The sequence below is a fragment of the Macrobrachium rosenbergii genome, chromosome 30, assembly GCF_040412425.1.
Source record: "Macrobrachium rosenbergii isolate ZJJX-2024 chromosome 30, ASM4041242v1, whole genome shotgun sequence".
NCBI lineage: Eukaryota > Metazoa > Arthropoda > Malacostraca > Decapoda > Palaemonidae > Macrobrachium > Macrobrachium rosenbergii.
In genome coordinates this window covers 797,854-824,659 of record NC_089770.1, presented here as the reverse complement: position 1 = coordinate 824,659, position 26,806 = coordinate 797,854, and the positions used below count along the sequence as shown (strand labels likewise).

Sequence of the window (26,806 nt, the reverse complement as noted above, 5' to 3'; positions counted from 1 at the left end):
TTTATTGATGAGATTTAATACCTGTAGATAATTCTTAAACTTATAATCTCTGAATGTTTGTTATCTAAATTTTAGTATTTTATAGTTTTTTTCAATTTTTTGTTTGATAAAACCTGAATGATTTTATTGATGAGATTAAATACTTGTAGGTAATTCTTAAACTTCTTAAAAAATCTATTGATAACTGACTGTCTGAGATACATAGGTATTAGTAATTCATTTGAGACATCTCTCTCTCTCTCTCTCTCTCTCTCTCTCTCTCTCTCTCTCTCTCTCTCTCTCTCTCTCTCTCTCTCTCTCTCTATATATATATATATATATATATATATATATATATATATATATATATATATATATATATATATATACATACATACGCAATACGCACTGCTTATCCAACCAACGATGAATAATCTAAATATGTGGATTCTCTATCCCCACACCAATCGAACGCTTGCAATGCGTGATCAAAACACCATCCCATTACATTATCATAAAAATAATAATATAAATATATCAGTAATAACATCATCCAAAAAAAAAAAAATAATAAAACCGTCCTTTTGCACGGAACACACAAAACAGTAATTCAGTTTAATGCCATTACATATTGATCACAGGATGAGATAATTGCATTGGTATTGAAACTTGTTTGACCTGTTTCAGGGAGACCATGTATCTATTCGCCTCGATCTAGTAGGAATTAAAGAGACGCTGCTGCTTTTATAAGTTATCTAGGAAAGGAGGTTGTCTAGGGAAATGGAAATCTAGGTTATCTGGGAATTTGAATGGATGAAGGAGGAGAGTGTCACGTGACAATTGATTTGTTGGGGAATGAACACAGTCTGAGTTTTGCTAGTGGATTGGTGTAATTCATTTTACACGTAAAAGCCAAGCATATACTGTTTTTTACACAAACAAACACACACACACATATGTATATGTGCATGTATATACATATGTATATGCATATACAATATATATATATATATATATATATATATATATATATATATACATACATACATACATACATACATATACATACATACATACATGTACGTATGTGTGTGTGTGCGTCCCCCACCAAAACGCACATCCTGAAAGATGACAGGAAACATTCCATCTATCAATCTCTCTCCCTGACGGCTTCAATATCGCTCCTGGCTCTCACGAACCAGGGCGGGTGTAGGTTGCGAAAGTGGTCTGGATTGCTTACACTTTAATAATATAACTTTTTCCAATAGAGAGAGAGAGAGAGAGAGAGAGAGAGAGAGAGAGAGAGAGAGAGAGAGAGAGAGAGAGAGAGAGAGAGAGAGAGAACTTTCAAAAGATAACTTACATATCTATATGTTATGGAATCTAATTAAATGTGTCAATCCTCCCACACTGATCAAAATTATCAAGTGACGCTCTCCAAATTCCTAGATAACCTAGATTTCCATTTCCCTAGATAACCCCTTTCCTAGATAACTTAATAAAGCAGCGTCTCTTTAATGCCTACTAGATCGAGGCGAATAAATACGCAGTTTACCTGAAATGTGAAAACAGGTCAGACACGTTTTAATACCAACGCAATTATTTCATCCTGTGATCAGTACGAAATCGCATCAAAACTGAATTACTGTTGTGTGTGTTCCGTGCAAAAGGACATATTTTTAAATTTTTTTTTATTTGGATGATGTTATTAACTGATAGGTTTTGTTTTACTATTTTTTATGATAATGTAATGGGATGATCTTTTAATTACGCATTACGGGCGTTCGACGCTTGTCTGAATTTGGTGTGAGGACAGAAAATCAGAGATTTCAAATTTCCATCCCTTGATGAATACCTGATGTGGATTGTGTATTGTGTGTGTGTGTGTATATATATATATATATATATATATATATATATATATATATATATATATATATATATATATATACATATACATATATACACACAACTCACACATGAATTCACTATACTTTCAAATTACCAAACCGCTAATACCCATTCATACAGAATTCTCTTTAATCTCGGGAATAACAGGTACCCAGAAAGGTATTAATCATATTAAGTGGATCTCTTTAAACCATATTGGTTTATCTTTCCATAATTCTCTTTGGGTTTATTTATTCCCAAGATAAAGGGAATTCTATATTAAGGGGGGCTTTGTGGTTTATTGACAGGATTCTTCACCTAGCACATTTTTCATCTTTGTAAGTGAGTAATAGAATAAATTGTCAAGTATATAATGGATTATTTTTTATCACTGGACACAGAATGAGGGATGGGCTCTCTCTCTCTCTCTCTCTCTCTCTCTCTCTCTCTCTCTCTCTCTCTCTCTCTCTCGAAATAAAGCGGATAAACCCAATGAATGATCCATACGTATGTTAGAACACTCCTCTCTCTCTCTCTCTCTCTCTCTCTCTCTCTCTCTCTCTCTCTCTCTCTCAGAAGTATAATGAAAGACAAACACAATGAATGATCCACATGTAAGAGATGTAATGCACTCTCTCTCTCTCTCTCTCTCTCTCTCTCTCTCTGATATACTCTCCCGATTACAAACACGAAGCTGAAAGCATGGAATTATCCATTCCCTATTATCATTCGCTCTTCCTCTGTTCTTTATTACCACTTTTATCTGTTTCTTTACTTTCCTCTTGAATCATATTTGCTATATTTTTTTTTATCACTCCTACCATCTATTTTCCTTTCCCGTCATTCCGTGGTTCCACTTTTTTTATTCCCCTTTTTCCCGCTCTCCCTTTCTCGCTGACTGACCCACCGTCGTTTGCAAGCAACGTATCGGTGCTTGCAGAAGGCAATTTGCAATTAGGAGCAGATCTCGCATGCTAGTTCGTTGCTTCTGAAGCAGATACATTGAAACGGCTTCTCCATTATCTTAAGCGGGATAAGAGCTGGTTGCTCTGGTGGCCTGTGGTCTGTTCTGGTCCCTGGGATAAGACCCGAGGTCTGAGGTGGTCTGTGGTCTGTTCTGGTCCCTGGGATAAGACCTGAGGTCTGTGGTGGTCTATCTCAGTCCCTAAGATTAGCTGGGCTTCTGAGGAAGAACTGGAATGGACTCTGCTGTCTCATAGAGGGTTAAATCCTGCCGTGTCAATTCCAGTTTCTGTGGAATTGTGGTCTTTCATGACAGATTCAGTCTGGATTTCAGGCTACACCAAACTCCTGGTATATATCTCCACAATTTTAGCTGGACATTCTTACTAAAAAATGGTAGAATAGAATAGAATTGAATACAGAATTTAGGTCAACGCAGTTACCTGTATATGGGTGTTTCGTTCTCCTCCTGGTACCAGAGTGTCAGGAGGGGGGCGTCGTTTGCCGGGATTCGAATCGTGCACGGGAGAGAGGCGTTGAAGCCCGACACCACTTCCACTACTGATATTTCGTTATCGCTTCCTGCAAAAAAAAAATATAATGACGTATAATATAATGAAAATGTATAATGATGTATAATATTAGTGTATAATGATGTATAATGACAATGCATAATGATGTATAATGATAATGTATAATGATGCATAATTTTGCTCGTGTGAAAATACCGCTTAGTTTGGTCCATTAAACTGTAGCTAATTATAATGAACTTTCCCAACTTTGTATAATAATAATAATAATAATAATAATAATAATAATAATAATAATAATAATAATAATGACCCATTTCTTCTCTTCCAGCAGACTCCATCTCTCAATATTTGCCTTCGATTCAGCCCACCACCGGAGCAAATATGATGATGAAGAATCAATGTTGGTTCCTAAGACAATCTTTCTGTCTCTAACCGGCCCCCCCACCCCACGCCCCCAAACATGATTGCGACGGTAGATAAAAGAATCGGTCGCATATCACCGGAATGATGATTCTTATTTTCTCTCTCTCTCTCTCTCTCTCTCTCTCTCTCTCTCTCTCTCTCTCTCTCTCTCTCTCTCTCTCTTTATATCCGATGTTGGAAACAGATTAATATCTCGTAAGATTCAAGATGTGGACTTGATTTCTAATTACTTATTTGTTTGTCTTTTTTTTGTTTTTTAATTATTTATTTGTTTGTTTTTTTGACGAGTGAATTTATTTTTTCGTCTTCTTTTCGAATTTTTGTTTTTTAAATTTTTTATTGATATCTGGTTTTGACTTTTTTTTTGGCTTAGCAAGAATTTTTTTAGTTTACATATTTAGAATTTTTTAATACGAAATCAAGATACAGTTTATTATTATTATTATTATTATTATTATTATTATTATTATTATTATTATTATTATTATTATTATTATTACTGAATGCATATTTTCAATATAAAAAAATGTTTGCTAAGAATTCATTAAATGTATATTTTTAATATAATAATTTTAATAAAAAATTGTTTGCTAAGAATTCATAAGAATTAAACCCATTATTTTCAGTATAAAAAAACTGCTTGCAAAGAATTCACTAAATGACATTTTTAATACCAAAAAATTGTTTGCTAAGAACTCATTTTAAAGTCAAACGCTTCTCTTTAATATAAACATACAAACATCAAACAGAGTTTGTTAAAAAGAAACAAACAAAACAGAGAGAGAGAGAGAGAGAGAGAGAGAGAGAGAGAGAGAGAGAGAGAGAGAGAGAGAGCATCTAACGAAGTATCATTACTCCTCTAATGAAGATTCCTGTTTACAATTAAAAAAAAAAACCCTTATTCCACCATTATGCAAATCAGGTATATATCTGGAATAACGCATTGGTAATCGATTCGCCAGTCCTGCAGAAATAATCAGGGGATGGATTCACAGGCCGGTCTCAGTCTGTTATTTCGTTTTTAATTTTTGCCCTTTGTTTTTTATTTTCTATTTTTTCTTTGATTTTTTATTTGATTTTTTAATTTTTTATTTTTATTTTTATTTTTTTTTTGTTTTTCTTTTTTATTTTTCTTTTATTTTATCTTTTTATTTTATTTTTTTTTTATTTCTTTATTTTTATTTTAGTTTTTGTTTTTATTTTATTCTTATTTTTTTATTTTTTATTTTTTATTTTATTTTTTTTTATTACTTTATTTTTTTAATTTTTTTATACATTTCCTTTTATTTTCCTTTAATCGCTTACTTCATTTATTCCTGAACAATTTACGTACGAAATTACCTGTCGATGGAATCACAATCCGATCACAATCCGATCATATTCTGTTATTTCCTATTTACTTTCTCCTTCTATTTCATCTTTTTTCTTTTATTTCTTATCTTTTTTTGCGTTGTGCAAACTCCCCGAAAGTTAATTAATTGCTTTATTTGTTCCTGATCAATTTACGAAGAGCGATCCTTCATTCGCGAGTATTTGAGCGGAAGGCAAAAAAAAAAAAAAAATGAATTTTTCATTACCTGAACAAAGTCAACAGAGAGTTTTTTGATGTGTGGAAAGTATAACAAGACCACTCTTTCTTTTTTTATCCTTCTTTTTTATCATTCTTTTTCTTTCGTTTATTTTAATCATTCTCTTTCTTTTTTTTATCATTATTTTGACTGATGCTCTGAAATGCTGTTGATAAATGTATTAATGGTATATGTTTGTATATTCTCAATCATCTTAAGGGTTATAGATTGATCCAAAGAATATGAATACAATTATATATATGTATATATACATAATATATATATATATATATATATATATATATATATATATATATATATATATATATTATTTATATAGTTTGTATCACATCCCCAATATTTCATATACGCAAATATTAAGCTACAAATGTCGTTTAATATTTAATTCACTCTACTTCGGGAATATCGCCGAAGGGGAATTACAATTAATTAAAAATTTAGTAAAATATTGGGAAAATAGAAAATAAAACATATTGGAAAAAAACACTTTAAAATAAATTGACAACAAACAATTTTAAATAAAATAGACAAAAACAGTTGTGAATAGATTCCAAAGCTTGTCAGGACAGGAAGTAGGAAGTTACGAAAAAAGTAACAAGCGCCCCCAAAAGTCCCCTCTTCCCCAACAAAAAAAGGAACAACTGATCTTCACAGAGCTTTCAAAAACTGTGGACACTTTGTCCAAACCGAAGTGTCTCTTTACACTTAAAACGAGTTTTAGTGTGGATTCTCGGTTGGAGCTATGAAATCCAACTATAGACAGTGACTGACGTAAGTCTCTCGAGTTGAAGGAAGGAGGGAAAACCTGGATGATGGTGGGAGATGGGGAAGAGACAGAGAAACGTGATAAAAAGGAACAGGACGATACAGAAAAACGTGACGGAAAGGAATGAGAAAAAACTGAGAAACATGACAAAACGGAACAAGAAGATAGAGAGAAACATTACAAAAAGGAGCAAGATGGAACAGAGAAACAATACAAAAAAATGAAAAATGAAGATATAGAGAAACGTGAAAATTCAAACATTCTCCCACTAAAGAATGAAGGATCAAACATTCCCCCACTAAAGGATGAAGGTTCAAACATTCCTCCACTAAAGAATGAAGGATCAAACATTCAGAAAGATCGAATGTTTTCTCTCTCGAAGGAACGTGTGGTGTGGTGTGATTCAATTTATGTAAATGTGTTATTTCCGAGGTACAGGGAGAATATCAAAGAAGCTGGATGGTTTTGTTGGGGAATAAATAAAATAAAGGCTAGGTTTGCTGTGTGATTTGAATGCAAAAGTAGGCATGGGTGTGTGTATATGTAAGTATGTATATATGTATGTATGTATGTATGTATGTATATATATATATATATATATATATATATATATATATATATATATATATATATATATATATATATATATATATATATACACACACAAGCAAACCTAGCGAGTCAAGAAATACTCAACTCAGTCCAACCTGTTTCAAAAAAAAAGAATAAAAAAAATCAGGTCCTTTCAGAGACGACTTCGCCCAATAATGACACGACTGATTTCCGTAGAGAGCGCTTCTTCAAGACCTACAAAGTTTAGTGGTCTCTGAAAAAAGTCCCGTTGAGTTAGGCTCTATTCAGCCGTTATCTGATTCGTCTGCGGTGGATTCATTCGTCGTTTTTTGTGATTTTCCAATAAATATATTCGACGCTGCCGATTGCAATGTTGTGAACTGACGAAGGCTGATTTGGTTCATGAAACTCTGGCTATAGAATAGAATAGAATATAGAATTTAGGCCAAAGGCCCAAGCAAGCACTGGGATCTGTGATGATGAGGTCATTCTGCCTGAAACGGAAATTTAGAGCAAAAAAAAAGATTTATTGAAAGGTGTAACAGGAGAGTAAAAAGGTTTGAAAGGCATAACAGGAGAGTAAAAAGGTTTGAAGGCGTAACAGGAGAGTTAAAAGGTTTGAAAGGTGTAACAGGACTGTAAAAAGGTTTGAAAGGTGTAACAGGACTGCACAGTAAAAAGGTTTGAAAGGTGTAACAGGAGAGTAAAAAAGGTTTGAAAGGTGTAACAGGAGAGTAAAAGGTTTGAAAGGTGTAACAGGATAGTAAAAAGATTTGGAAGGTGTAACAGGAGAGTAAAAAGGTTTGAAAGGTGCAACAGGAGAGTAAAAAGGTGTGAAAGGTGTAACAGGAGAGTAAAAAAGGTTTGAAAGGTGTAACAGGTGAGTAAAAAAGGTTTGAAAGGTGTAACAGGAGAGTTAAAAGGTTTGAAAGGTGTAACGGGAGGGTAAAAAGATTGGAAAGGTGTAACGGGAGAGTAAAAAGATTGGAAAGATGTAACAGAAGAATAAAAAGGTTTGAGAGATGTACCACTCCACAAAGAACCTTAAAAGTCATGCCTACAGTGAATCACGTGAGGTTTACTGATGGCACTAACTTCTCACCTAGGCGAACACCACAACATGAGACGAGGTCTATTACCTCTCTTACCTCTTTTTTACCTCTTTTTACCTCATTTTACCTCGAAGCCACAGATCCGTTTGTGAATATTCGGCGAATGAGTATGAAAACGGGGTCAGATTTGCATCCGGGAAGACAGTAAGTCTCGCCGTGGACGTGTTTGACCCAAAATCGAAACGATTATGGACCTATATTTGGGGGTGAAGGTGACTGAGGCTCCATTAGGCGTATTTTATGGTTCCTCCCTCTGTGAATTCGGGGTTTCTGGTGTTTTCAGAATGCACGTTTCAAGGGGCGTTTTAGTTTTTTTTTTAGGTTTTAGTTTGGTTTTGAGGTTTTTTTAAGGGGTTTAGTTTGTTTTTTTTTTGCCTTTTTTGTGGTTGATACGTTTATCTCGGGATGGATTTCTTTGATGCTCTATTTCCAGTTTTTCGTATAAATACATAAATGAATATACTTTATGTATGTATGTATGAATGCATAGACACACGCATACATATATACATATATATATAAATATATATGTATGTATGTATATATATATATATATATATATATATATATATATATATATATATATATATATATATATATATATATATATATATATACATACATATGATTCAGTTTACTAGTCTTGCATAAAACACAGAATAATAACGATAAAAAAATATTCCGAAAAACCTCCTCCAATATATTCCTTTCACTTGCAACCCGATTAAGCTTTTGAATTCGCAATATATAATCCATCGCACATAAGCCTGGCAAATCCAGGCCTGTAAAGGTTCTGCCAAAAAGGTTTAGGCCCACCCTGAAAATTCTACCCCCCCAAAAAATTTCCCCTGGGTACCACGGAAATTCTGACCCGAAAAGCATCAGGATCAGAAATAGAACTATTAATGTGAATTGTCATTATGTTAAATAGTATTAAATAGTATTTTGGTAATGCAATTAGGGGTCCCAGCCCCCCTCGCACTTCGAATTATTTAATGGGTCTCTGTTGAGATATTTAATAAGCGTACGTTACCTGACACGCTTGATATACTTAGAGAGAGAAAAGTAATTAGCATAAGCGACCACAAACATATATAATGTCCAGCGGTTATTTTTGATTGTAATGCGATGTATGGAATTAATGTCGATATGTATATAATTATATATATATATATATATATATATATATATTTATATATATATATGTATGTATATATAATTTTTAAATATAATATATATATATATATATATATATATATATATATATATATATATAATGTGTGCGTATGTATATATAATTATATATATATATGTGTGTGTGTGTCGTCTAATCCACCTAGTTTTAAATAAAAAAAATTATATGATAATTCCTAATGAAACTTACATTCCCACATAAAAATAATAAACGGTGTACAGTCACACACAAAAGTTACACCCAAACTTTGCTATTTTTTTTTTTTTGACCTTTCATTTCAGATCTAAAGTTTTCCATGAAACACTGCAAATATCTCAGCTCAAGGAATATATATATATATATTACCCGAGACTTTTTCCATAGACCCACCAAACTTTGAGAGAGTGTCTCTAAGCGCTCTCTATGGAAATCAGCTGGACCCATTTCTGGAAAGTTTTAGTCACTGAAACGGCCTCATTTGAACGAGCCGAATCGATTTTCCTGGCTATTTCACCCTACGTTATAGAGCCATATTGGCTTTGATTTTATCTCTCTCTCCACTCCCTCTCTCTCTCTTCTCTTCTCTCTCTCTCTTCTCTTCTCTATATATATATATATATATATATATATATATATATATATATTATATATATATATATACACATATAGATAGAGAGAGAGAGAGAGAGAGAGAGAGAGAGAGAGAGAGAGAGAGAGAGAGAGAGAGAATAAAGGCAAAATGGAAATGATATATATATATATATACATATATATATATATATATATATATATATATATATATATATATTCACAACTATCAAAACCCAACATATATATATGTGTGTGAGTGAGTCTAGCAACCTCATCTCCCCCCAAAAAAAATAAAAACCACCCAATAACCCTAAGTCAATACAAAAACCTCGGAAACAATCCCTACAAAGCCAAAGCTCTAATAAAAAAAAAAAAAAAAAGCAGATACATGCATAATAACTTTCCGGGCTCTTATTAGCCTAACGAGTTACCTGAGGGAGAGAACAAGAGTAATTAATCAGCAGAGAAGGATCCGACTCACCTGAGACTTCGCCGACGGCTCCAGTCATTAAGCCCACGTGATTATGAAGGAGGAAAAACAGCAGGAGGGGGAGGAGGCGGCTGGGGGAGCGAGAGGGGGGCGGGAGAGGGTTAGGGAGGAGGGTGGAGAGGGGTGGGACAAGATTCAGGAACTTAGGGAGGGTCTGGGTTGTCTTGTGCTGGAAAGGACGGGTGGTGGGGCCTTCGAGGTCCGTGCTGGAATTGGTGGGACTATAGCAGTGTCCCTTGACTTCTTCTGATGGAGGCCTGGATTCTGGAACTGGGTTTCTTCAGGCCTATGGAATATCCTCCGGAAAGGACTGGTGGCCCTCAGAGTCAGTGCTGGAATTGGTGGAACTCCACTAGTATCCCTCGACTTCTGATGGAGGCCTGGATTCTGGAACTGGGTTTCTCCAGGCCTATGGAATATCCTCCGGAAAGGACTGGTGGCCATCAGAGTCGGTGCTGGAATTGGTGGAACTCCACTAGTACCCCTCGAATTCTGCTGGAGGCCTGGATTCTGGAACTGCGTTTCTCCAGGCCTATGGAATATCCCCTGGAAAGGACTTGTGGCCTTCAAGGTCGGTGCTGGAATTGGTCTAAGTCCACCAGTGGGCCTGGATTTCTGGGGGTGGCCTGGATTCTGGAACTGGGTTTCTTCAGACCTATGGAATATCCTCTGGAAAGGAGGAGTGGCCTTCAAAGTCGGTGCTGGAATTGGTGGGACTATACCAGTATCCGCCGACTTCTGCCGGAGGCCTGGATTCTGGGAATGGGTTACTTTAGGCCTAAGGTCGTCTCCTTCCTTTTTCCTCTTCTTCCTGTGGCCTCTGTGTCTCTTGGCCTCCTCGAGGGGCTGCTCTGTCATTCCCTCCGAGGAGAGTGTCCTGTCACAGAGTTTGTCGACACTGATCATCACTGTCATATTCCAGAGGTAGATTATTATTCACTTAATTCTTCTACTTCATAATCCAAAAATAGCTCATTTCCTCATTCTGCTCACACACTTTCACGACTGTTCCTTCATCCTCTTTTCTTAACGTCTTTACTTATCCAGTTTACTATTCACTGTCTTTAATTATTCATTTTATTGCTCCTGATTTTACTGCAGTCTTACTAAGTAATCAAACACAGTCCATTTACCTGAAACGCAAGGACATCACAAAGCGTCAATTCCACCAATCTCACATGATCAAGGGAGAATGATTAATAGCCTTTTTAGATACACTTCGCAATAATTGGGCGAAATAAGGATCTAAAGACGACTGGTTAATGACCACCCCGTTTTTAATTACGCTCCGTCGATCAGGAGGTCTATTCTGTAACCCACTTGCTCCTAATTACTGTTCATTAGTGAATTTTATGACGCCGAGTTAAAATTCTCACCGTTGTTGAGTGTCACTGAACTTCGCCCTGGAATAAGTGGCACTGCATTTTTATATTCTCTCTCTCTCTCTCTGTCTCTCTCTCTCTCAGCCTCTCTCTCTCTCTCTCTCTCTCAGCCCATGAAGAAACTGTAACAATATTCATTCCTTCTACTACAAGTGGACAAAATACTAAATGCTGTTAGAACTATTATGTCATAAGTAAGATTTTTGGTAGATTTTAACACCTTCCAATAAATATAGATAGAGAAACTCGCCTTTCTCTCTGTCTCCCCACTCTCTCTTTTTCTCTCTCTCTCTCTCTCTCTCTCTCTCTCTCACACTTGTGGTCCAAACACTATTTAGACCATCGACCCCTTTCGTGGAATCTTGACCTCTAGTGGACTCCGAGTCACGTACAGAATAAAGTGATATCAGTGACAATTACTCTTTAGAGAGAGAGAGAGAGAGAGAGAGAGAGAGAGAGAGAGAGAGAGAGAGAGAGAGAGAGAGAGAGAGAGAGAGAGAGAGGTTAAGTGAGTGGGTAATTAAATTCCAAGTCACTTCATCGGTGCGTCATTGTCTTGTCATTGAAATCAATGAGATGATATCATAACTTAATCAAATGTAATTTGGTATTGAATATAATATCATAATAACTAAAGAGTTTAATATTATTTTATATTTAAATCTAGACTAGAATCCATCACTTATATCAGACTGTATTATTAGACTATTTTCCCTTTCTTATATAAAAAATATTCATCTTTTGATCCGAAATGATCAATTGACCCGAGCTGTGTATTGACCCATTTTGACCCCACATGGAATTTATCGACCTTTGGATTTTACTGTCGACTAACAGAGGTCGATTCGCCTAAATTGTATAGTGTGTGTAGATAAATAATGGGTTAGCAAGAACGATAAGAGAGGTATAGTGTATATGTATATGTATGTATATGTGTGTATGTATATTTTATATATATACATGTATATATAAATATATTTATATATATATTTATATACACGATATATATATATATATATATATATATATATATATATATATATATATATATATATATAAACACAATGAATATATATAACCTTCCTTTCCTCTATAACCCATTTTAGCTCAATCACTTAATGAACACATATACCTCCAGCCACATTTCTCCTTCCCATCCCATGCACCAACTTGTGAAGACAAGCTTTAATGGATCACTGTTTACCTTAACCACCCACGTTCTCTACCCCAAAAAATACCTTTTATTTTCACTTTAGCTGCAACCAGGTAATGAACTCTTGTACCTCCAGCTACACTTCTCCTTTCCAAAGTGTACGCATGAATATTCCTGTTTGGAAATCAAGCATTCTTAACAATTAAAGCCTTTTGAGAAAACTCTCTCCGTCTTCATTCGGTATGCCCTTTGGTTGAGGAAACAGAGAGAGAGAGAGAGAGAGAGAGAGAGAGAGAGAGAGAGAGAGAGAGAGAGAGAGAGAGATTTTGTGACTTAAGGAGAACCTTTTGGGTGAAGGACTACCAGGACCAGATAAGAGAGAGAGAGAGAGAGAGAGAGAGAGAGAGAGAGAGAGAGAGAGAGAGAGAGAGAGAGAGAAAGTCTTTTGCGTGAAAGACTACCAGGACCAGATAAGCAAGAGAGAGAGAGAGAGAGAGAGAGAGAGAGAGAGAGCTCTCACAAGTAGTAGTCACGTGTAGCCAATCAGCAATCGTAAATTTAATCAAGTATCTCACTTCAGTATCCTAAGACCCAGGGTGGCTTCCCCCGCCCCCCTTCCCCTGGGACACATCCGAACAGACGAACTGCCGTTTATAAAGTTTTCAAAGTCTCGAACTTATTTTAGGGATTAAATTCTTGATACCTGAAGGTAGGAGGAAGGCACTCGGAGGAAATTAGAATTGAATAATCAGTGCTGAAGATCAATGATTTTATATATATATATATATAATATATATATATATATATATATATATATATATATATATATATACATATATATATATATATATATATATATATATATATATACATACAGTAAAGAATATAAAGGGGTTTTATGTATTTTCTGAATTTGTAAAATTTTTCTAATTCTTTATATCAACAAGTAAAGAAAGGTTGTGGATCCCTTGGGAGAAGGTAATCTACCATTAATAATGGTAGATGAATATATATAATGTATATAATTATTCATCTACTAGTATTACTGGTAGATAATGGTAGATTTATGGTAGATTACCTTCTACCAAGGGATCCACAACCATTCATTACCCATCAGTGTAAAGAGTTTCATACTGATTTAAGAAAAATCAGGAAAAATTAAAAAAATTCAGAAAATATAAAGCCCCTTAAATTTCTCATTGTAAACTCTTAACTCCACAACAAAATATAATTCATTCCGTGAACTTTGCTGAAGTTTCTTCAGCTCAATCGAGTTTTCTGTACAGCGTATAATCAAGGCTACAGAAAATAGATCTATCTTTCGGTGGTCTCGGTATAATGCTGTATGAGCCATGCCCTATGAAACTTTAATCAAAGCAGCCAGTGGTGGCCTGTCCTATATCGTTGCCAGACGCACGATTAATGCTATATTTAACCTTAAATAAAATAAAAACTACCGAGGCTAGAGGGCTGCAATTTGGTAAGTTTGATGACTGGAGGGTGATTGATCAACATACCAATTTGCAGCCCTCTAGCCTCAGTAGTTTTTAAGTTCTGAGGACGAACAGAAAAAGTGCGGACAGAATAAAGTGCGGCTGGACAGACAATAGTTTTCTTTTACAGAAAACTGAAAACCACAAATTTCCAGAAATCCTGATTCAAAACCAGAAAAATAAAAATAGCCACAGTTTGGCATGCAAGTATGACATACAATATTTCTAATGGCGCTTGTACAGGGCACTTTAGACCCCAGGGGGGGAGAGAACGGGTCTCTTGGAAAATAAAAACCGTGGGTACAAACGTTCACCAGAAAGCAAATATATATAAACCTTTTACTAGTCTGAACGATTTTTCCTCTTTATTTTTTATCTTTTCTCTCTTTCTTTCTATTAGTGGTATGAAATAGAATTAGAACAGAATATAGAATTAGAATATAGAATTTAGATCTAAGGCCAAGCACTGGGACCTATGATCTGAGGTCATTCAGCGCTGAAAGGAGAATTGTGAGTGGAAAGGTTTGAAAGGTGTAACAGGAGGAAACCTTTTTTTAGTTGTACTATGAAACATTTGTTAGAAGGTGGAAAGTATAAGATGGAAGAAAGAGAACATGAATGGAGGTACAGTAAAATGAAATGAAAGGGATTGTAGCAGCTAGGGCCTAAGGAAAGCTGAAAAGAACCTTAAGTAATGCCTACATCGAACCGCATGAGGCGGACTGACGGCGCTACCCACCTACGGGATATACATTTCAGCATCGCTTGTCAATTCATACCAAAACGATTATATATCGCAACTATCGCACGTATCGTACGCCCTAGAGCCCCATTCATCAGTGAGAGCTATTTTTTACAATCGGTCGTAACTGCTCCATTCACAGACTGCCAAATGGATTCCTGTATCGCGAGTTAATTGAACGGCAATTCATTTCCCATAGGCTCGTTGCTGACTTGGAAGTCTTCGTTGGACAAGTGGCGTGTTGCATTTTGCAGGCTTTACTTTATATCGGGGTAATTAATTAGCTTTTGTTAACCCGGCAGGCTTTTTAAAACATTAGCATAACTGGGGTGGTTTTCATTAGGAGGGACAGCCATTGGGGAAAACCAGTTTGTCATGATCAGTGTTTTTTTATTTTACTATATGCTTAGTTTTACTCTTTGGGGCATAGCTGTTTTTGGGATGGGTTTGCTAGGCCTATACTCCTTCACGGAGGTTCTTTTGGGATATATATATATATATATATATATATATATATATATATATATATATATATATATATATATATATATATATATATATATATATGAATTTTGGAACTAATTTTTGCCATCATATAATTTGGAAAGTAACTGTTTCCTGAGTCTAATTATAGAAAAAAAAATGGCACTGAGAAGTTTAAGCTTAAGAAAACTCATTTTCTACTTTCAAACTGTAGGCCTCGCAGTCTCACTTCCTATAAATTCTATTGGTTAGGCAATTATGATACTGAAATACATCACTTCTCTTCTAATATCTGTGGTCCTTCCACGATTTGTTTTAAATTCTATGACAGTTCTCTGCTATCCATGTCCTTGTTTCTTCGATTGTAACCTACACTGCTCTTCCCCTATCAGTCCTTCTGCGATCTGCGTCATTCTTTTATCACCACAATACATATTCCCAGCCATACTCTGCGTTGTTCCAAGGCTCCATAAACCTTGCTGTCACCTGTGTCCCCCCATCCCCATACCATCCCGCCACAGCCCCCTACAAAGGACCATTAATTTACTCCCAACCACTCTTCTCAGATCCTTCCTCTCGCGAGAGAACCATCCCACTTGTAATCCTATCCCATCCTTTCCTGGCGCATTTCCCAATCCTTATCTTTGCAAGAACCTCGACATCAAAGCATGAGCATTCCACTTGTAATCTCATCCATTCTTGACGGATTCCCATTCCTTATTTTTGCAAGAGCCTCGACATCAAAGCATGAACATTCCACTTGTAATCTCATCCATTCTTGACGGATTCCCATTCCTTATTTTTGCAAGAACCTCGACACCAAAGCATCAGCATTCCACTTGAAGTCACATCCCATCATTCCTGGCTCATTCCGACTCCTTATTTTCATAATGGATGTTCATGCAATGCATATGCAGTCTCATCCGCACGCATTCTCTCGAATTTACTTGACCCAACTCCCTGTCTGGGTACCAATTCAGAGAGGAGTCCTTTTCCGCGTTCTCTTAATCCTGTCATGTACAACATGCATCTATTCATCTGATCTATTCAGTTCGTCTATTCAGTTTGTCTATTCAGTCTCTCTCTCTCTTTCTCTCTCCACTGGTGCGGAATTATGTTATCTCCCGGAAGCATCATTCTATTTGCAGCCATAACTTTGGCAGCCAAATGTTTATTCAGTTTCTTCTTCTTCTTCTTCTTCTTCTTCTTCTTCTTCTTCTTCTTCTTCTTCTTCTTCTTCTTCTTCTTATTTAGTTTTTACTTTTCTCCAGCACGCAATCTTACTATGCATCTTGGAAGTTCTCGCCCAAATGCTCAGAATTTCATCAGCGCTCTCTCTCTCTCTCTCTCTCTCTCTCTCTCTCTCTCTCTCTCTCTCTCTCTCTCTCTCTCTCTCTTTCTCATTCGTCCAACACAGCAGCTTCAGATATGCTTAGTACAGCTCTCTGTGCATATTCATCTTACTACATTTTCTCTCGGAGTTAATAACCTATCTGTTGTGACGCCAGTTTCAGTAGCTATAAATCAATCAGATCAATCAATTCTGCATTTCCTCAGTGTCTTCATACGCCAGCACTCCCTGCTGACCCGGTGGGGTGAGGTGAGGTGACTTGGGGTGAGGTGAGGTGACTTGGGGTGAGGTGAAGGTGGGGTAGGGTGAGGTGGGGTGGGGTGAGGTGATGCGGGGTGAGGTGGGAATGGGTTGGGGGTGGGTGGGGTGAGGTGGGGTGAAGTGGGGTGAGGTGAGGTTGACTTGGGGTGAGGTGAAGGTGGGGTAGGGTGAGGTTGGGGTGGGGTGAGGTGATGCGGGGTGAGGTGGAAGTGGGTTGGGGTGAGGTGGGGTGACATGGGGTGACTTAGGGAGGGTGGGGTGAGGTGGGAATGAGGACTCATTCTTTTACAAACTGACTATCTGATTCTATAAGTTTTGTAGCCTAAGTTCTGGTCAGTTTTTCTTTTTTGGGAGGGTTGGGGTGGGGTGGGGTGAGGTGGGGTGAGAGGCTAATTGTTTTCCATTGAAAAGTCACTGACCTTAAACACCATCAGAGTCACAATTGGAAAACACGACCTCAAATTGAAATTACTACTTTATACAGTCACCTTCACTTCAGGAGAGCAATGATTAAATATGAATAAATACAAAAAATTAAATCATTAGATGTGAATTAATTCAATAAAAATAACAATTAAATGCGAATAAATAAAAAGTAAAAAAATAAAATGTGAATAAAAAAATAAATTATGTGAATAAATTATAAAAATAAAAATTAAGTGTGAATAAATAAGAAAGACAAATAACAATTAAATGTGAATGAATAAAAAAATAAAAAAATAATAATTAAATGTGAATAAATTTTAAAGAAACAAATAAAATAATTAAATATAAATTAAAAATAAAAAGGACAATAATTAAATATAAATATATTAATTACAAATAAATAAAAAAACAAATAGAATAACAATAATTAAATATAATTAAATAAAAAAACAAAAATAAAATAACAATCAAATGTGAATAAATTAAAGTAAAATAAAATAACTAAAAATTGAATATAAATAAATTCAGAAAACTAATAAAATAAAAAAATTAAATAAAATGAATTAAGAAAACAACTAAAATAATAACAATATTAAATATAAATAAATTAAAAAAACAAATAAAATAATAATTAAATCAAATAAATTCAGAAAACAAGTAAAATAAAAATAAAATAAAATAAATTTAGAAAACAAATAAAATAATAAAAATTAAATATAAATAAATTAAAACAAATAAATAACAAAAATTAATACAAATAAATTCAGAAACCCTATAAAATAACAAAAATTAAATAAAATATATTCAGAAAAATAAAATAACAAAAATTAATTATAAATAAATTAAGAAAACACATAAAATAACAATTAAATAAAATAAATTAAGAAAGATAAAATAAATACAATTAAATATAAATAATTTCATAAAACATTAAAATAACAAACAAATACCAAGAAATTCAGAAAACAAATAAAAATAACAACAAATAAAGTAAATGCTTCAATTTAATCCTTCATCAGAGCGATTTAAAAAAAAAAGGTAGATCTAACACTGAGCTTCTTAATGACCTCGGGGGTAGCATAGGTCAGCACAGGTCACGTGACGTCAGCACTACGTGAGCTGTGACGTAACTAGTGATGACGTATGTGATGACGTAATCACCGGCGCGCTAATGTGAAAATGACGTCACGTGAAACAAACGTAATTAAATTTTTTTTTTACTCTCTCTCTCTCTCTCTCTCTCTCTCTCTCTCTCTCTCTCTCTCTCTCTTTTGATTCTTTTACATTTTTTTTACTTCATTTCCCTGGTAGGAAAACTTATATAATACAATGCTGTTTCATATTTTCTCAATGAATTTATCCTCTCTCTCTCTCTCTCTCTCTCTCTCTCTCTCTCCTCTCTCTCTCTCTCTCTCTCTCTCTCTCTCATTTTTTGTAATTTTTTTTACTTAATTTCCCTGACTGTAAAATATTTAATAAGATGCTCGGTTCCCTTATTCTCAACAGAATTTATCCTCTCTCTCTCTCTCTCTCTCTCTCTCTCTCTCTCTCTCTCTCTCTCTCTCTCTCTCTCTCTCTCTCTCTCGATTTTTTTGTAATTTTTTTTTACTTAATTTCCCTGACAGGAAAACTTATATAATATGATGTCGTTTCACTATATTCTCAGCAGAATTTGCCCTCTCTCTCTCTCTCTCTCTTTTTTGTACTCTCTTTTCTCTTATTTTTGTAATTTTTACTTAATTTCCCTGACAGAAAACTATATAATATGACGTCGATTTCATATATTCTCAACAGAATTTATCCTCTCTCTCTCTCTCTCTCTCTCTCTCTCTCTCTCTCTCTCTCTCTCTCAAGAAAGTATTCTATTTGGTAAGCAAACAACTTTTGAGGGCACCTTTCCAAGAAATTGAAAACTTCTTTTGGGGTACAATTCTGCTAAAAAATCTCGTCTCTTTTCGGGGACAAATTTCATATACTGTAATAATAATAATAATAATAATAATAATAATAATAATAATAATAATAATAATAATAATAATAATAATAATAATAATTTCTACATATACACCTCGTCATGGTACTTTCGCATTTAATGAATGTGAATTAATTAATTAAATGGATGAAAATAGGCATAAAAACACAAAAAAAAAAAACACTTTGAAAAAAGTAGCTACTTAAATCTTGGCTGATGTAAGCAACCGTATACAGTTCATGTATAAATTAGCCCTTAACCCCACCCCCCAAAACTTGAAGAAATTGATAAAAAAAATCAGTACATGAATTAATAAAAAAATGTCTAATAAACAGAAAAAACTACTTTAAAAAGGCTACAATAAATGAATGAATAAAAGTAAGCTTCATAAACAGGAAAAAACTACTTTAAAAAATAGGCTTATTTGGCTTAGTTAGAGTAAGCAAGTATACATTCATGTATAAATTAAGCCTTGGTTAGTGTAAGCAACCGTATACATTCATGTATAAATTTATGTATACATTAAGCCTTAGTTAATATAAGCAACGGTATACATTCATGTTTAAATTTATGTATAAATTAACCTCGGTTAGAGTAAGCAGCAGTATACATTCATGTATAAATTAACGTATAAATTAAGCCCTTGGTTAGTGTGAGCAACCGTATACCTTCATGTATAATTCAAGCCCTGGTTAAGTGTAAGCAACCGTATACATTCATGTATAAATTAAGCCTTGGTGAATGTAAGTAACCATATACATTCCTCTATAATTATTCAAGCTTTGATTAATGTAAGCAACGGTATACATTCATGTATAAATTAATGTATACATTAAACATTGGTCAATGTACGCAACCATATACATTCATGTATAATTATTCAAGCTTTGGTTAATGTACGCAACCGTATACATTCATGTATAATTGAAGCCTTGGCTAAGTAAGCAACGGTATACATTCACGTATAAAAATTAGCCACCCCTCCCCTTTACGCGCCCCCCCCCCTTAAAAAACCCCAACAAAACTTGGAATTCAAAGCGTTCATATTCCAGCATAAATTTGTGACTCGGTCACAGCAAAAGTTAAGGAATTCTCTCCCACATTTTGTTTAAACACCCCCCCCCTCCTCTCCCCCACCCCTTCCCCTACACAAAGAAAGACACTTTAGAAGTATTCTCGGACTTGCGAGAAACGACTTTCATTCAAAACCAGTCGGAATGGACCGTTTAAAACGACTGGAATGAGTCGTTTCGTCGACGACTGTTGGCCTGACATTTTACTTTCTTTTTCAGCGTTACGGAAACGAGATAAGATTTGGCGTAAATATTATCTATATATAAACTGAGAGATTTTGACTCTGTTTCTCCTCGTTTTGAAATGACAGAACGGACCATTCAACAGCGCTTGTTTTAACGCAAGGCGACGCTAAAGCACGGACACACAAACACGAACAAAAACACGTACGCACACAACAAGGCGACGCCGAATATGGACGAGCGCGTATAACACTTCTCAGCCCCACCACAGTCCATCGACTACTGACTCACTCACACGACGACGGGGCATAGTTGGAGTGATGAGGGGTAAAGAGAGAGAGAGAGAGAGAGAGAGAGAGAGAGAGAGAGAAGAACTATACGAGTGTTTGTGCGCGTGTGTATGTTTTTGAGTGTGTGCGGTGTGTGTATGTGTGTCTCTCCACCTCTCCCTCCCCCCCTCTCTCTCTCTCTCTCTCTCTCTCTCTCTCTCTCTCTCTCTCTCTCCGTTTTACCTTTTCTGCCCTACAGCTGCTCTCTCTCTCTCTCTCTCTCTCTCTCTCCCCGTTCTATCAGAGCTCGACACAACCTACTATCACCTAGACGCGGTCCGCCTCCACCTCACCACGCCTTCGGGGACCACGCCCCTCCTCCTCCTCCTCCCTCCTCCCTCCTACATCCTCCTCCATCCTCCCTCTCTCTCCCCTGGCCTCCTCCCCTCCTCCTCTCACTCTCTCCTTCCCACCTAAATTGAAATACGCAGCCACGAATGAGATAACAGCAAAAAAAATAAGCTTTTTAAAGAATACATCGGTCTATTCCGGCTTCCGTTTCTCGTGAAAGGGGAAATTTGATGATTTTCGCGGCTGCTATGGTCGTGGAGCCGTTTATAAACGTTTTAACCTCTCTCTTTCTCTCTCTCACTCTCTCTCTCACTCTCTTTCGCTCTCCCTCCGTCAGCAGGAATTATCGTGAGGGAGAGAGAGAGAGAGAGAGAGAGAGAGAGAGATTTCGTGATACTCAGCAAGAATCCAGTTTGCTAAATGTAATCACACCTGAATCCAGAGTGAGGGAGAGAGAAAGAGAAAGTGTGGGAGTGAGAGAGAGACAGAGAAACAGAGAGAGAGAAAGAGAGAGAGACAGAGAACTCAAAGGCTTGCTCAGACTGCCCGCAGGCCTCTTTAGACCAGCCTTGTCCATTGAACCAGGCTGAATTTGTGTCTTAATTATGCAATACATATTTGGTCCTGTGTCATTCCAGACTTAATGACTTTCGCCCTGCTCTTGTTGACACTTGAGTCGAGACACAGTAATTAAATTAATGACAAAGGTAACTAATAGTATTTAGCAATATATATATATATATATATATATATATATATATATGTATATATATATATATATAATCAAATATGTTATTGTTGTCAAATGATTGTGAACAGCAAGAATCTATAGGCCTAGTGCATCAGACCCCGAACTAGTACTAGTAGCAGTAACTATTAATAAATAGTTACACTCTATCATTGAATTCTATAAAGCATATTCTATAAAATCAAAAAGAAAAAGGAAAAATAAAAGGCTTAAAAGCTCTTGTACCCTAGGAGAGAGAGAGAGAGAGAGAGAGAGAGAGAGAGAGAGAGAGAGAGAGAGAGAGAGAGAGAGAGAGAGTGGCACTTGGGAACATCCGGATAGCCATAACCTGATCTCATCTTTTGTAAAAAGCAACGTAGCACCTCTTAAAGACTAGTACTCGAGGAGGTTACATCAAATATGAAATTAATTTTTGATGGAGAGCTACAAAACCCTCTAAATTACATCACAGCAATTCTGTGAGGGCGTCTATCAAGAGGCAGAACCACAGACGTCCACAGCAGGAGTATTGGAGGATCAACCAGAATCGTCTACGGTGAGCTATTGAAGCCATCTTGATTAATATCAAAATATGAATTTATTTTTGACGGAGGACTACAAATGCCTCTAAATTTCATCACAGCAATTCTGTGAGGACGTCTGTCAAGAGGTAGAACCACAGACATCCACAGCAGGAGGCCTGGAGTTAGAAGACTTTTGTTCGAGGACTAATCAACCAGAATCGTCTATAGTGAGCTATTGATGTAGTCTCACTGTAGGAGAAGCCACCTTGATTGCTATTCATTAACTATAGATTGATGCGATATATATTCATATTCCCTTCGGCTCAGATATGTACTGAGATGAGAGAGAGACAATTAACTAGCTAACAGCAATAATCAAGGGGAAAAAATAGTTTGACTTCAAATGAATTGCATAGAAATGATGAATTATCGTGAAAAGTGTAATATAGGTCTATAGAGTTCTCTCTCTCTCTCTCTCTCTCTCTCTCTCTCTCTCTCTCTCAAGATATTAAGTCTTACTTCCAATGAATTTTATAAGGATGATCAATAGACGCATCATGAATAGTGTTATATAGGTCTAGAGATTTTTCACCTCTCTCTCTCTCTCTCTCTCTCTCTCTCTCTCTCTCTCTCTCTCTCTCTCTCTCTCGTTCGTCTTCGCCCTCGTCCCAGCCATAACTACAACTGAAACATAAATCATAACTCAAATGCCTCTAAACCACATAACGAACAACAATAGAAAGGAATTGAAGAACAACGCGAAGAGAAATCAGATAAAGCTACAAAAAAAAAAAAAGGGAAGGAGGAGAGATAAATAAATAAATCTTCCACACAATTCCAAGAAAGGTTCTCCTGTATTCTCACTTAAGTAGGATTGGATATTCAAAAGGAATTAGGAGTAAGCTTTAGTATTCTCTTTGGGGAATGAGAATCAATACGGGGAGGATTCTTCTTCAAGGCGGAACAGGGTGAAACCATTAAGTTTGTATTGTAAATTAAAAGTTAGGGAGGTGGAACAATCAATTCAACTTACCAGACAGACAGTGCAAGCTCTTACCACTATTCCCATCCTTTGCAAAGTTGATTCCAATATCAAATCTACGTTTTTCACAGCAGGCTAAATTTGTTGTCACCTAGGCCTATGTGACTAAACGTATGGATTTCGGGATATTAAGTACTTCAATATATATTATTATACTTAAATATACTTAAACATATTGAATATACTTAAAAAAACCATATTTCCTCATTACGTCAGGACAAAGTCACAAAAAGCAAAAAATAATTTGACTATTACGTAATACTTTTAGAGACTTGATTTTGTAGTCACTAGGCCTATGTGAGCTACATGCATGGATTTCCGATCCTCAAGTACTGAATATACTTAAATATATTGAATATACTTCAAAAACCACATTTCCTCATTAGCAAAACGTCAGGACAAAGTCACAAGAAGCAAAAAATTAATAAAACTATATAAAAAAAACCTTTGGATTCTTCACGATGAAAAAATATACCCTTCCTCTTGAAGGCATCATTAACATCAGAAACTATTTTTCTTTTTATCAAAAAAGAGCTTCACGTTAAATGGTGATTGATGAGACCTCTCTCAGGACAAAGGTAATTTGTTGGGAAGAAAAGTTTGCTTATGAAAAATGTTTCGCCAGAACTATCTTAATGACAGTTGAAAGTTTTCAGAACTTGCCGCCGCGCCATGATTGATTTCCCAAATTGCTATTGTCGTGTAGACACGAGTTATATACCTTCATTATCATTATTAAAACGATTTCATTATCCTCCTTCGGCTTTTAGGAAAACCTTGTAACACTTAAAACACTTTTCTAGGAGACGTTTTGCGAAAGCAGTTTCTCTCACTCGGTCTAGGTTTACAAATGCGCAGTGAAATTGCTTGTCAAAATGGTCTCATAACCTTCTATATAATATTTATTATGTCTTTTAACGCATGTTCGTTCGATGTGTTTATCTTATAGATTTCCATTATCAATTTACCATGAAATTCCTTTTGCCGTTTTATATAATTTGTCTGATCAATGTTAAGTATTTGAGCATCGGATTTCTGGGAAAATATTTCTTTTTCATTCACGAATGTAAACACACACATATACATATATAAAACGTAACTCTTGTTACATTATAATTTTTCTTATTCCAGATTATAAAATATATTTTTATCCCATAGTAAACAAAGCTTGTCTAAGAGTAGGCTGCCAGTGACACAATTCAGTGGTAACACTCAAAGGAATGATTGACAGCCCTTAGCGTAATATTTAGCTAATTTATTACCATTCAAACATTAATAAGTAGAAACGAATCTGTCACACTACAAATTAATTCTCTCACATAATTACAACTAGGCTAAACTTATTTATAATTGGGCTAAAACTATTTTTTTTTCGCTTAGGACTTAGGTAATCATACCGAAAGCGGTGTTGCCACATTTCCACACCATGGCTCCCACGCTCGCTTAAAGTAAATTTTTTAAAAATCATTCAGCGATCGTTAACATCTAACGTATGTAAAACGATATATGCTTTCCTTCACTGTCTAAAAGATCGTTTCCCGTCAGCTTCCCTTATCAACCTAATCACGATCACTTTTTAACATTTATTAAAACAAATTTTAGGTAGATTTAAGTAGCCTTAATTAGATGGAAACTCAAAGCTGTCACTGCTGTCGTCTGCATTCGTCTACTTTCATTGCTCTTTATTCAGTCATTATTATATAAACGTATTTATAAATATGCAAATGACCGAGAATAAAGATCAATGAAGCATATAATATAATTAAATAATATATCTGACCACAATAAACCCCCCTAAAAAGAGTGTGGAAATTTTTTCCACGCTTGGTGTGGCAGACCGTACAATGGAGATGCCACTTCTGCAATCTGCACCCGATTACAGTGGGTAGGGAGGCGTTGTGCAGCAAAGAGGCGGTACAGCAGAGAGGCGGTACAGCACAGCAGCGGATAGAGAGACGGTGCAGCAGATAGGGAGTACAGCAGACGGCCGGACGCCCCTCACCAATACCCACAGATGTATGTATCTCAGGGGATATCAAAGATAACAGGATGGCTTCTCGATGTGGTATCTTCACAAAATTAAACAGTTTATATTAGATATATATATATATATATATATATATATATATATATATATATATATATATATATATATATATATATATATCCGTTAAATAAATCGGCTTCATACACTTTAGTGAATAATTGATGGATAGTATACTATCATAGGCTGCCCGAAAGATAATGAAATGCTGAAAAAACTATTTTAAATGAGTTTACAGTGCAATACAGTGCAATACAATGCACGTTTACCAGCAACGAGGGGAAACTATCTACTCGAATAGTGCATTGAAATAAGCAGCAGGTTCCTATTTAGGTAGGATGTGCGCGCGCGCAAAGCCGGTGGCGTAAAAATTGATGTGGAAAGCAGTTTAGCTTCAGTTTTGTTCAGTACCGTAACACCTCTTATCTCGTCTGTGATCCTGTGTTCTAGTGCTTTAGATTAAGTGTTTTTTTTTAAATATATATTTTTATATCCATGACATCGTGCGCTCTCGTGCTTTCAGCTTGTATGATAGCAGGAGCTTTGTAGTACTAAAAAGCTGATATGTATTGCCAATGTTATAAAGACTACGAGAACTTAAATCGACTGTCAGGAATCACAGTAAAATGCATATTATTATTACAATAAAAAAGCACAATGAATAGAAGGATGAAAGCAAAGACTATGTGAGGCATTTTGATATCAAGCAATGCGGATCGAACATTGGTGAATTGGCCCAAATTAGTCAAACTAGCTGTCTTCAGCCGGCCTCGTTTGCCTGTTGTCAAAAGTGTTGGCAGTGCAGTATGTTGGAAGACCTGGTTTTGATAATCTGAAGAAGTGAACAGTTAAATAAAAACAGGCTGAAGAGCTTTGGTTTTCGATTAAAGTGAAATTTTGTCAGAAAAAATGTGGATCTTAATTTGAAAATGAGCCAAGGGTCATTTAGGCCGAAGAAGAAGCCAGTTTTCGATATAACGAAGTTCATGGCTGAAATTATACTCTGTCAGGGACAGCCTGATATTTATAAAATGATAAACTATTAAAATTAATGGCCACTGTGCCAGTTACAAGCACAACCACAGAAATGTTAGTTGTTTTTTCTGCTGTGAAGAGATTCAAAACCTGTTATAGGTCTACAGTCGTTCAAGACAGTTTGTCATCTGTAGCACTGATGCCCGTTAAAAAAAAAAAAAACTGTTTTTTTGAGCATTTGAAAATGAAACAAGTTTAACGATGAAGTAACG

At 35.5% G+C, this 26,806-nt stretch overlaps 2 protein-coding genes across 2 annotated transcripts in view; both read right to left on the bottom strand.

The window, feature by feature from the left end:
- LOC136854708 (synaptogenesis protein syg-2-like) overlaps nucleotides 1-21,018 on the bottom strand; it is a 31,102-nt gene extending 10,084 nt beyond the window's left edge. Inside the window, exons 1-3 of the mRNA XM_067131293.1 lie at nucleotides 20,811-21,018; nucleotides 10,075-11,216; nucleotides 3,276-3,414 (exon numbers count right to left, since the gene is read on the bottom strand). Of these exons, the coding sequence (XP_066987394.1) occupies nucleotides 3,276-3,414; nucleotides 10,075-10,102 (167 nt within the window). The 5' untranslated portion in view covers nucleotides 10,103-11,216; nucleotides 20,811-21,018. The remainder of the gene's footprint in view (nucleotides 1-3,275; nucleotides 3,415-10,074; nucleotides 11,217-20,810) is intronic.
- LOC136854707 (uncharacterized) lies at nucleotides 16,508-17,229 on the bottom strand. The gene is made up of 2 exons (XM_067131292.1): nucleotides 16,905-17,229; nucleotides 16,508-16,581 (listed from the first exon to the last, which is right to left on the bottom strand). The coding sequence occupies exons 1-2, from the start codon at nucleotides 17,227-17,229 to the stop codon at nucleotides 16,508-16,510; spliced, it is 399 nt and encodes a 132-aa protein (XP_066987393.1).
- Nucleotides 21,019-26,806: the final 5,788 nt, after the last annotated feature.